The sequence below is a fragment of the Lepisosteus platostomus genome, chromosome 4 (assembly GCF_059453375.1).
Source record: "Lepisosteus platostomus isolate fLepPlt1 chromosome 4, fLepPlt1.hap1, whole genome shotgun sequence".
In the NCBI taxonomy this organism is placed as follows: Eukaryota; Metazoa; Chordata; class Actinopteri; order Semionotiformes; family Lepisosteidae; genus Lepisosteus; species Lepisosteus platostomus.
In genome coordinates this window covers 53754531-53767527 of record NC_142614.1, presented here as the reverse complement: position 1 = coordinate 53767527, position 12997 = coordinate 53754531, and the positions used below count along the sequence as shown (strand labels likewise).

Genomic DNA, 12997 nt, shown 5'->3' with positions numbered 1-12997 from the left:
TCTATTTTTTGCATATATACTGTAGATTACACTTCTATTACCTGCATTAAATGTTTTGCACTGAAACAACATATGATACTGTAGGTTTCTATTCTTTATTTTATTCTTTAATTGTATCTACATATTTTTGTATTTCTTTTGCTACTTCTATATCAATTGCTAATTCTCCTATTTGCATATCCTCTGCACTCTTCCCCCAGGTTATTAACTTTACTTGAATCATTGATATAAATGAGCAACAACAGTGGTCCTGATACAGAACCCTGTGATACTCTTCTGATTAAATCAGAGCATTCACCTTGTAATGTGTACACATTAACTGATTACTCTCCATTAATCAGTTCTCAATCCTTACCTTCAATGCCTCCTGTTTCCAATTTGAGAATGCAATCTCTTATGAAAATTTAAATATTCCATATAATATGCTCTGTGTGAGTCCATTACTGTAGTTGTTTGTACAATAGACCTCATAAATCCTATTGTGACTTAAAATCTTATTTTTAAATCTTTGGTCTTATTTTGAGTTATTGTTTACATACCTTTACACATGATAGAAGTAAAACTCCTTAGTTTTATATTACTTGGTTCTTATGGATGTGCCAGCAACTATTGTATATCACCCTACAATTCACAACTGGCAACCCACTGAAGGTAAGAAGGTGTGAGTCTTGCCAGTACTTAGATTGGCTGAAGCTGAAGCTGGAAGAGGTGTTAGTGGGACCAGTAGGGAGCGCTCACCATGCGGTCTGTGTTGGTCCTAATGCCTCAGTATAAAGATGGGGACACTATACTGTAAAAAAGGCACTGTCCTTCTGATGACACAATGAGACGTAAAACTGAGGTCCTGACTCTCCATCGTCATTAAAAATCCCAGGGTGTTTCCCCAGTGTCCTGGCTAAATGTTCCCCCAGACCTTTACCAGTCATGGCCTCCTAATAAATCCCCATCTCTGAATTGGCTTAATGATTCTGTTCTCCTCCCAGTTGATAGCTGGTGTGTGGTGAGCGTACTGGTGGAGGCTACACTTTGATGGTGGAGAGGAGTCCCCATTAAGTGTCCAGAAAAGCTCAATATAAGTGTAAGATGATGATGATGATGATGATGATGATTATGAATAGCAATTTTAGTCAGTAGGTAATACCTCTGTCTTGAAAGACTGCGCAAAGATTCCTAATGGTTTATGAATAGCATCTACCTAAATTACAATGTGTAGAATACCATCCTTTCCCTGTTGCTTATAATACCTGTAAAGCTCTTAAACTCTTCAATGGGAATTGTGGACTTTTTTTGGTAAACGTCTGAGTGAAATACTCCTGGTTTTTTAAAGTATGCTCATTGTAATGTAGTTCTCAGGAATGCTCCAAAACTAAAAGGACATTTGATTATTTTCTCTGGTGATTTATTTCTGTCGTAATATGTTTTCAAGGAATAGCAATTTAAATTTTTTAAACTGGGATCCTGCTCCACTGATGTCTTGTCAAGTGTTTATGGTTGTGCATATACAACTCTGAATTGCTGTCAAAAATTGTAACACTGCTTAATACAAAGTCTTTGTCATATTGACAATCTGTCAAAATCAGACTCTATATTAAAAGGTATCCATAAACTAGAATTTCATTTTTTACAGCTCAGATGATGAAAGGTCTTGCTTTCGTCTGTCCCCTGTGGTTCAATGTGTACTACAGTATTATTAATGACACTACTCAACTCAAAGCTGTTGTAGATAAATGCAAAGCCCCACCGGATAAACTTTAATTCACAGGTGTTTTTTGTAAACTGAAGGCAGAGTTGTCTTATTTTAGTTTCTGTGTCTCTACTAACATTTTATGATTGATATAAAACGTAAAGAGATTTAAAAAAAGCAATAACATTTAAAAGAAGAAATACAATAACAAAAGGTTTTATAGACTCTCCTGAGAAGGATGCATTTCACAATGAAAAGTATAACAGATAGCTACAGATCTTAAATTCAAGGTAGCTTTGAACAATAAAAAAACATGGATCAGATGTAGTCATTATATTGTCTCAGACTTCTTAGTGATGAAGATGCTGATAAAGAATATGCTTAAGAGCCAGGCCTGGAAGACACTGTACAAGTTTAACTAGCCAGAGATAAGGCAGGCAGTCCTCCAGCTTGGCTTGAAGATTGACTCTTGAGGGACTTGCCCACCTTGTGTGAGGCTCAGTCAGAGATCCTGGTAAGATTAAGAGAAGAGTGGCAGCCTGTGGTAAAAGGAAGGTGTGGCTAGAAATTCTCTGTGCCAGTGAACACATGGCAACGAGCAGCAAGCAAGAGAGACCCAGTGTCACGTTAAGATTGTTTAAGTAGCAAACAACAAACAGTGGGAATCAGTTTAGACATCCACATCATGGAAGAGCAGTAGTAGACAGGAAAGAAACCTAGAAGGTCTTTTAGAAGAGCAATAACAGACTGGGGGAGGAGTGTCATCTGGACAGCCCCTCAAAGAGGCAGTAGCAGACAGGTGGCAATATAGTCAGCTCTCAGAAGTCCAGCAACAGGGAATTGTTGACATACACAAATGTTCTTCAGACATAGCTGAAGGAGAAGGACATCCTTGGAGACATCCTAGGACTGGGATACCACCAGGCTGGAGTCCTGGATGGATTCGTGGAGGACCAACCAAAGTGGAGGAGTATAGCTCCCACATTGACCCCGAGCTGCTTGATTTTTGATGTCCGCTGTTGGCAGAGAGAGCAATGTAACTAGTTACAGTTGGTATTTTCAGTGACGAAGGCTCTAGCTTTCACTTTATCTAACGGAGTTAATTCATTGATGCAAAAGCTGAAGATTAACCCTGCACCTAAACACAAATGCTATTCACTGAATGAATACGTGTTTATTAATAGTACATAATAAGAACTGCACTTCTACCTGTCATCTAACTGCTTTATTAATTAAAGCCAGAACACGTTTCTATTGCCTATCTCACATTCTGCAGTTATTTCTGATGATTAAAAACAAACGCACCTCCTACATTTGACACATTTCAAGATTTAAGGAGTGCGCGAGTAAAATCCGGAGCTTTATTGTCAGTAAGTGTCATGTGACCGTTCACGTGTCCTGTTTAAAGCGTATGGGCATGTCGTACGCAGGCAGCAAAGTTTGACTGTCACCAGTGAGATCTTTTTATTCATGAAACGCTGGGATAAGCGACACTACGTTTAGTTACTTTGTTTTGCTGCTTACGTTTTTCTGTTATTTTAGTCTTATTTGCGTGATGCATCCTTTAATGGTGTGTATTCCTTCCTTCCGATTTGAGGATAATGCAATGGAAAAAGGATACACGGTAAGGACAAAATGCCCAAATCATTTGGTAACATTATAACAAACTGTGCAGCTGAAGGTGCGGGGACATGTAGATTTTTTAATTTCTTCCCTTGTTACTTACCAGAAAATCTTAAATGTGTAATCGTTTGATTAAACCCCTACCATGTTTCTTGACAAAACACAATTTAAAGAAGTTATTTACATAAGTTTAAGGCGTCCCTACCCCACGTACTTTGTCATCTAATTGAATACACCCTAAGCAGGTTACATCAGTAATAAATGCGTAACTTCTTATGAAATTTTACAACCGAGTTACTTAATTCAAAAACATATATTATGCATTTGCAGATAGTTATTTTTTATTTTCGCGATAGTAGATGGTAACATGTTTACCAGCCTTTTTGTTTGTGATGTGGTCAGAATAGACCTCCAGTCCAGAATTATAGCACAATGTACAATGTATTAGTGGGAAGGCACCTGTTTTCTTATTTTAAGTGAGAGTCGATTAAATATTCTGCATTTCTGATTCATAGCAGGCAGTTTATGACATTTTGAGGTATTTTCTGACAAAAACAAAATAACTTATAATACAACAACACGTCTGTAACCCGTTTAAAATATGTAGAGCCGACTATAGGAATCTAGTCTGATTAAATGTGATGATTGGATTTGGATCATAAACGTTGAAAGATGAAGGGTGTAATTTTTTAACCTTAACTGATTATATATTTACTGAAGTCAGTGAAATGTCCCATACTCCGTACCAATCCATGACCATGATCGCTGGTAACGCCTGACACAATATATTTACAGTACAGATGAAATGATTAAAGATTACACTGCATTTTACACTGAAAATAAATAATGACGACTCCACTGAGGCATGTGAAATCGGTTAGAAAATATATCTTGCTCACATAATTCTTAATCTCACCCTGGTGTTCATGTTGTGATAACTGTGTTAACAGTTTTAGGGCATTTGTCTCTTTATTACATGTTTTCTTAACATCTCATGAACAGAAAGCTTGACTTCCTTTTAATCACTAAAATATTGAGGTAAATGTAGTACATACAGTTTGTTTTCCAGGTGAATTTGACATCCTGCTGTAAAAGTTTTTTTTTAAAAAAAAAAACGTCTCCCTGCAATTTCATATGTTCGTCTTTGCAGGGTAGTCTGGTTAATACTGCTGTGGATTTTGGCCGAGTGTTATTTTACTATCTGGGAGTTGCCTAGCTTTAGAGGAAGTCGGCAGAATTTCTCTTCAGCTCTGTTGTGTAATAACTAGTACAGCCAAAGCTTTGATTCTTTACATAGAGAGTATATGTCAATGGAAAATGATGCACTTGCACAAGAACAAAAAGCATAAAGGATTTAACTTGTTTAACATTTAAAAAAAACTATAAGAATGGTTACAAACTAGAGGAGGTCATTTGGGCTATCTAGCCCATTTTGTAGATCGTGATAATGAGTTGCAAGGATCTTACTCAGTCATTTCTTGAAAGAAGCCTACAGTACACTATCTTCAACTGCGTGCCTTGGGAACTCCCACAGTCTTTTGTGTAAGGAAATGCTCCACCCTCCTGAAATCAGGTTCAAATGCACTTTAATGTAATTTTCACTTGTTGTCTTCATGTTTGTATTTAAAGCGTTTCTCCTGAAGGAGTCTGCTGGGTTGACTTTCTCAGTGCCTTTGTGGACTTTTAAATAATTGGATTAGGTTTCCAAGTAGACTTCTCTCTTCAGTAACTTAAAAGGTTTTTACCTGTGCCTGTTGGGGTAGGGCATTCCCTTGAGCACAGGCCCATGTTTTAGAAAAAATACTACAAAAGCGTAGGTAATTAATGCAAATTATCCAATCAGTTATGAGTATTTTCCATTTTTTTGTTTTATATACTTCCTGACTTCCAGTTAGTCACAGTCGCTTAATTCCGAAATAAAACTAATATTTGGATAAAGAAATTCTAACACTTATCGGATTGGGGGGCCCCCCGGACCAAAAATTCCAAAAGACTGTCTGCACTCTAATGAAAGCTCAAGTAAAATAAAACTAGGAATTTTTATAATATGAGTCTGGTTGCACAATAAAACTTTAAAACTGGTTACAGTAAATGTAAGGTGTACTCTTGTGCAGAAGTATATATTTTGTGAAGAGGTGGTGGTATACTTGTCTGCCCACTGTACTGAAGTATTATATAATGTGCAGTTTACGGAAAATGTGTTTATGCATGTACAGCATACAGAATAATAATTTGAGGTTATCAGCTTCATATGGTCTTTTAATGCCTGGACAAGAGCAACCAAGGTATTCCAGGCATTCGGGTAATTTAGTTGTTATGCCATCCAGTATTTGGCTAAACATTCTGAGCAATACTCCTCCTGACTTTGTCCAGACTCTGTTAACTGAATCAAAACATAAACAAGGGGCCTGATTGTTATTACTGTGATCATGATAAGCATTTGAAACTTTATTTGGGAAGTTGTAGCACTGATTGCTTTCATGAAGCTAAAAATAGCTTTTTTGTGATGGCAAATATAGCTACAGTATGTGCAATTAATTACCAGTGATAAAGGGTAATTTTACATATTTGTTTTCAGTTCTATGTGCACTGTAAAGTACGAATTAGTTGAAAAGTACAAGCAATAATAATGCAATACATTACAATAATAAATGGGTAGAAGATTTTTGTAGCTCTGGATAGGTGAACTTCACATCAAAACTTCTCTCCAGCTATAGTACAAATAATGTGAGGTAAGGAACAATCATATCATTACACTATGCTTGAACAAAGTCCATTGTTATATATGAAGTATGTTGAACAGGCGCTTGTTGTTGGGGGGGGCTATGCAACCACCGATAAAGGAAGCCTGTAAATTTAGGAGACACAGGTGGTGGCGTGCCTATGAGAGCAGAGTGAATACTTCCCTATGAGGAGGTCAAGCCAAGCTGTCAGTTCTGGGTTAGCTTCAGCGTTGGGCAGATGTAAGATCAGGTCTCCCATTTACCTTGAACGAAAGTGAACAGGAGAGTGAGGGTGGGCAAGTGTCTGTAGATGAATGTCTCCACTTAACTCTCGCTGAAGCACGGCAGTGAAAGTGGCTTGACTGAAGCAGTGAAAGAGAGAAAACAGGTCACTGTCTGCATGTTAGCAGTGGGCGCAAAGTGCCGCTGCTGTCAGTGTTGAGAGAGAGCGGTTCTGTGTTGTGTGAGAGCAGACTAACAGGCTGCAGCTGTAATGCCCTGGAAGGGGGAAGGAGTGGAAATGACAATCTTGGAGGAGACTGGGAGGTTGAAATGTTTGTAGCATTGTGTCTACCCCAGGAGGGTCCATTTAAGTATGACAATTCTGGAGGGAATTGGAAGTTTAGAAAGATCACTTTATTTAAAGGGACAGCATGTTCTGGAGTGAAAGAACTGGGCTGTCGGTGAAACGTGTGAGAGTTGTGAAAGTTAATTAGTCTGTGTTCCGGAGAGTAGGGATGGTAGAGAGAACCTCCCCCTGACAATATGAGGATCGGGTGGAGAAAAGGGTGTATCTGGCTGCTGCCCTCTGGTGGTAGGCATGTGGTGGTGACAATGTGAATGCACCATTGATGCAGGTATACAGTATGTGAAAGTCAGCAAGGTCTAGGGCACTGGTGAAAAAGGCTCTGTCTGGCTGCTGGCCTCTGGCAATGGATGGACCTGAGAACAGGGGTGTAGTAGAAATAATAATAATTGCTTATACTTATATAGCGCTTTTCTGGGCACTCCACTCAAAGCACTTTACAGGTAGTGGGGACTCCCCTCCACCACCACCAATGTGCAGCACCACCTGGATGATGCGATGACAGCCATAATGCGCCAGAGCGCTCCCCACACATCAGCTATCAGTGGGGAGGAGAGCAATGTAATTAAGCCAATTCATAGATGGGGATTATTAGGAGGCCATGATTGGTAAGGGCCAATGGGAAATTTGGCCAGGACGACGGGGTTACACCCCTACTCTTTTCAAGAAACGCCCTGGGATTTTTTTAAATGACCACCGAGAGTCAGGACCTCGGTTTTACGTCTCATCCGAAGAATGGCACCTGTTTACCTGGGGCTTTAGGACCCACATGGACCACGGGGTGAGTGCCCCCTGCTGGCTCCACTAACACCTCTTCCAGCAGCAACCTTAGTTTTTCCCAGGAGGTCTCCCATCCAGGTACTGACCAGGCTCACACCTGCTGAGCCTCAGTGGGTTGCCAGTTGTGAGTTGCAGAGTGATATGGCTGTGCCCTCACTCTATAAATGTGAGACATGGAGTGGGAAGATGCAGCAGGGAAAACTGTGAACTGAGTGAGACAGTGAAGTTTGGGGTAAAGAGATGCACTGGAAGCTACAGTATGTGCAATCTGAGTGAGTTGTGAATTATGACTGAACGTGAGAGAAAGCAACTGTGGCATCCATTAGTGCACAGTCTGGGACCCGAGTGATTATGGCTGTGAGTGTGAGACCCACCCTGGTGCAGTATGGTAGAGAGGTTGGAGGCTGGAAGCAGACCTGGATGTTTGTGGGCCGACTGGCAGGAGGTGAATGAGCCGGTAGCCATCATGGAAGAGTGTGGGGGACTTGGAGGAGGCTCTTGGAGGAGCAGGAGGCCCCTTGCATGAGGTGGCTGGGAGCAGGAAAGCTCTAGTCGGAAACATGGAGCTACAGGGAAGACTCGAAAATGAGTAGTAGCCTCGGTCGTTGCCGTGTTGGCCTACTGTTAAGGTAGAGAAGGTGGTGGAGCAGGTCCAGCCAAATGGGAGCAACTGAGTCAAAGCTCTTCCACTGCTGCTCTCAAAAGAGGATTAGTATAAAAAGGAAAGAACCTGAAAGCGAAGGGTGAGGCTCATTGAATGAAGGTATCAACGTGAGGAGCTCGGTTACATGAATTAGGCAGAGCAGGAGACTCTGATTCTGGGAGTATGTGAGCTGCAAGCTCAGAGAAACAGTGAATCATGTCTCATGTCCTGTACACTCTAACGAGGGGGGCGTAAAACAGCACCACTCTAGGAGGAGAATGCATGTTATGTTGGGGGGAAAGACGAAAATGTTCCCCCAGCAGCCTGTAATTGGCATGTCAGGTCCTGTGGACATGCCTGTTTTTATGCACTAAAATGATACACATGCCTGTAACATCACAGTGCATGGTTATATTTTTGTTCTTTGTGGAGTAAAATCCCTTTCTGATGCCAGAAGACTGGTTTTGTAGTTTGGTTTGATCTCAATTAAATGGCATCTAGAATCAGTGGTGTACTGTCTATAAAGCATCTTGTTCTTGTTGGGGAAAAAAGTTTTCTTACATACAGCATGAATTCAAAGCAGACTTGCAGATTTCCTGCAAGTGTCTACATTCTCTGTTTGTGCATGGTATAAGTAACCATTTTCCACACAAGTTATTACATCCCAGAAATTAAAATCATTTTGGAGGTATGATAGTGGGCTTCTTCACAACAAAATGGTTTTCCTAAGGAAAAAAACGTTTTTTTTTGGCTTTTGGGAGCATTTCATTTTTTCAAAAACTAATGCTTTATGTAGGCTGATGAAAAACATCTTTCTGGTGTTCCTAAAATTAAAAGCATTTTCACTGTCAAATGTCTTTTATTCTTATGGTTTGTACCAAGACCCTAACATCTGTTCCTCCCCTAGCTCTTGGGTAACTGAAAGTATTCAGTGTTATACTCAGTTTTATGTCCTGTCCTCAGGCAGTTGTTCTAGACATCTTCATTTGTATACATTTGTTACAGGGCAGCAAATGTTTTTTTTGTCTATTCTTTGTTTTAATATGTACTATATAGCACCTAATAAGCAGTCTTCCTTTATAGAATTCAGATACTCACGTTCAGAGGAGAATAAGAAATGTCATACAATGATTGTATACAAGCCATCTACAGTCTTACAGTATGTTACATGTAGTCATTTGGTTGTGAGTGAAAATAACTTCTGTGTGAGGAAATTAAGGACTAAATTTTGACTTAATTATCCACATTTCAACTTGTAGTCTCTATAATTCATGCTAGATTTGAAAAATAAATTAAACTGTTCTGAAGATTGAAAAGATAGAGTACTGTATGCCTTAGTGTCCTTAAACACAGTAGGCCACTGTGGAGAAGAAGGCAGTATATTAGAAACTATTTGTTATTGCAAAACATAACCAATTTGTGTAGTGGATGTGGATGTTTACCCGTTATGCCTTCCGGCATGTAGAGGCAGCAACATCCTGTTGCTGTTACCGTAACATTCGTTTTTTACAGGACAGGGTTGTTAGCCTCGTGCCCAACCTCCAACATGGAGGACCTGGCGCCCGGCGTGGGACACAAACCCACTACCCTGAGATTAAGAGTCTCATGCTCTACCAACAGAGCTAGCCGGGGCCCTAATTTGTGCCGTAGAGTACTACAGAAATCTAAGCTCAGTGATTTAGCCTGGTTTTGAATTTCAACACCTTTCCTGCACTGAACAACCACCGATGACAGGAAGAAAGAGGTAACTGCTGCACATTTTTTCCACCACAAAATATACCTTACCATAAACAGGAAATTATACTGCTTTATAAAGTTTTTTCAGTAACAGTATGCTCATGAATTCAACTGTGATGACAGTTGAAATTTGTTTAATGTGTGAAGTATATTTAGCGAAGAACTCCATTAAAACATACACAAATGTATGCTATCAAATTACAGTTGAGTGAAACTGCTTTAAATGTGTCTGAAGAATAAAATATAATGTCTAAAGTGCTCTTTTTGCCTTTTGATTTTATTAAGTTCATTTACTGTAGCTCTGGTTTCTGAAAATGTGCATATGGTTTCTATAAAATACTTTTTGTGATTAGTTGACAGAAATGATTCTTATTCTGTACCTTATTTAGTGTGGAACTGAAGAATTCCTTGGTTTTCTTGTTTCAATTTTCTTAAACCCTTCAGCATCTTGAAATTCACAAAAGGAATTTTGTTAGTTTTAGCTGTGTTTTATCTATCAGACTGAGCTGTTGTTAAGCATAAAAACAATAACAAAGACTCAGATTTTCATTTTGAGTGGTTAATTTTCCCAGACACTATCCATAGCTAACATAATGTACTGTATGTCAGGGATCACTGGAGATCAGAAATTTCAACAGTGCTATTTGTGAGACTGTTCATATACAGGTAGTTCACTTACCCAGGCCTTACCTTTTCATATCCTGGGGACCACAATATCTTTAGGGTGTTCAGGTCAGATGATCTCTCATTTACTTAATCCATGCGTTTTCTAACCATCCACTTCGGGGTTGAGGGGAGTCAGTGCCTATCCCAGCAACCAATGGGCGCAACGCAGGATGCCCCTTGGATGGGAAGCCAGTCCATCGTGGGGCACACACAGATGCAGATTTACACATTAACAGCGGGGCCAAAGTTTTCGAGAAGCTAATTAACATGCAATTACCTCTTTGGACATTGGGAGGAAACTGAAGCATCTGGAGGAAACCTAAACATGAGGAGAACAATACAAACTCCACACAGATGGTACTCCAGGCATTGAACGTAGGGCACCTGCACTGTGAGGCGACCATACTAATCACTGCGCCATAGTGACGCCCTTAATTTACTTACTAATTTCTTAATTAGAACTCTCAATCACTGCATTTCTTAAATTATTAGCGATTTCAAGTTATATGCACATTTTTACTTTACTTTGAAATCCGCAATATTTAAGAGGTAATATGGACTGATGAAACGAGTACTATTTGTAATATTGTTTAGTGGTTAATAATAGATTTGTGGGTAATAGGTACCATATAATACTCTGTGGGGTGTATGTCTGTTTTCAGACCCATGGGTTACTTTTGTCTATCACAGCTGAAATGTCATAGCAGTCCTCTTGCAGTCTCATCCAAGCTCCTGGTCCATGGGCTGTTTTTCTCTGATCTGAATACATCTATATAAAGATGGTTCTGTTTATGATTCTACTATCTGTACAACTAAAAAAGTGCTCAGAAAGTATATGCTTAATCATCTTAACACAATACCTTAACATCTATTTTATTTTATGAGTGAGTGTTTTTTTCCTTTTTTGCCTTTTTATCATCATGTTTACTGTATGTATTGTTAGATTTTTTTTATTACAGTATTCGGTAAGGTGAATAAGATTGTGTATGCTTAATTTAGTAGTATTATGTAACATTACCAGCTATCCATGGTGTTGAACTTATTTTTTCTTAATTTTTGAATGATTAAAATATCATTGTACTGTAAATGATGCAGGAAAGTGTCTTGTATAGTATAGTGCTAACAGGGCACTTTGTACAGCTGTGTTCCCCTGTCCTTAATTTTCCAAAAGCTCATAAGGTCCTCCAATGCAGGTTCCTCTAACGTGCTGTGTTGAAATAATGTTACCCCCATGTTGGAGGGGGGCTTACTATACTTGTATTAAAAGGTGTCAGTGATGGTATTGTTAAAGGCCTGTAGAAAAGTCTAGCTGTTAAAAAACATTTGTTTATATTGCAAGAACTATTGTATTGTATAGAAACTCTCAAACAATCTCTGTAAAAGTTTCTGTACGACCAATGTAACCATAATGTTTTTTTTCTTTTCTGGTAATATATATATATAGGGAGAAGACAAAAACAATGAAAAAGGTTGTCTATGCTGCACAGCCTTGCTGTATTTATCATATCACCAAAGAGCAATGTTATGTTGTGTTATGGTCAAAATTCAGTGACCTTACTTGATCAAGCACATACAGAGTCCACAGATAAGAGAAACAAAATAATAGAATACAATGGAAAGAGTGTACAGTAATTATTTGTACCTTGTCAAGAGAAGGCCTTTGGACCCCCAGTGATTCAAATCTGGGAACTGTACGCGTAGCTACAAACTAACCCTTGCCAGCACGAGACAAATATCGCCCTGCTTCTCAGACACTGCTGAAATTGCATCAGTTTGTCATGCACAGGGCATGCCAGCTTCCCACAATATCATTTGCTTGCAAATGTGGACCGTTCTCCGAAGCCTCAAAGTTGTTTCGTATGTTTCAGGCGCACTGAGATTTGTCATTTGTTGGGCAGTATCAGTGTGGTAGTAATTTCAGTAGGTTTATGTCAGGGGTTTTTTGCCCAACCGAGAAAGTGGAGATTATGGTCACAACATAGTAAAATTGAAGTTGCCAACAGAAGGGGTATCCAAGCCCTTTATATTCAGTGTAGAGTAAAATAAAACACTTCCCAGAGTGAGAATACATTTCAAAGTGAGTAGATAATCAACCGACTTCAAACATGTTGGATGAATGTGAATGTCTTCTTGAGTAAATGTACTGCACGGGTCTTTTTTCATGTTATAGTCAGAAAATACTATCAAGTGATTAATTCTAGACTTCTGATGTGCCTTTGTTAATTATTGAAAACTATAAGTTAACTTCCAACATTGTTTATATTCTGAAATAACAAAAGCATGTGTATCTGTTACTTCTTTATTTTTAATTAGGTCTTTTCAACTGTGTTTTACTTACTGTAGATACACAAGTACCTTAATGTAATACCAAGAGACTACCACTCATGTACAGTACTGTTTATGTGTTGAATGTTAATTTTCTGTGTAACAGACATAGTTTGGGGGTAATGTTTCTTTGCTAATTAAAGTTCCATTTTTTATAGATGAACCATAAGTCTTTTGGTAGATGGTATTCTCTGATCTTGGTGAAGAATGAGTTAATATCAAAATCTGTG

General features: G+C 38.9%; 1 protein-coding gene, 2 long non-coding RNA genes and 1 other non-coding gene across 5 annotated transcripts in view; 1 reads left to right on the top strand and 3 right to left on the bottom strand.

Annotated features, from left to right (window-relative positions):
* The window catches only part of LOC148673430 (uncharacterized), a 399373-nt gene that overhangs the window by 180945 nt on the left and 205431 nt on the right, over window positions 1-12997 (bottom strand). The gene's annotated exons all lie outside the window — the stretch shown is intronic.
* LOC148673436 (uncharacterized) lies at window positions 1885-4710 on the bottom strand. Its single transcript, XR_015936020.1, has 2 exons — window positions 4363-4710; window positions 1885-2700 (listed from the first exon to the last, which is right to left on the bottom strand). It is a non-coding gene; the product is annotated as an uncharacterized LOC148673436 (long non-coding RNA).
* snx24 (sorting nexin 24) overlaps window positions 3091-12997 on the top strand; it is a 46114-nt gene continuing 36207 nt past the window's right edge. The window contains exon 1 of one of the 2 annotated variants that reach the window (XM_088629868.1): window positions 3091-3308. In XM_088629868.1, the coding sequence (XP_088485994.1) occupies window positions 3240-3308 (69 nt within the window). In that variant the 5' untranslated portion in view covers window positions 3091-3239. Of the gene's footprint in view, window positions 3309-9552; window positions 9784-12997 lie in introns of those variants that run through there. The other variant, XM_088629870.1, reaches the window with a different exon arrangement.
* Window positions 9599-9672, bottom strand: trnak-cuu (transfer RNA lysine (anticodon CUU)). Its single transcript has one exon. It is a non-coding gene; the product is annotated as a tRNA-Lys (tRNA).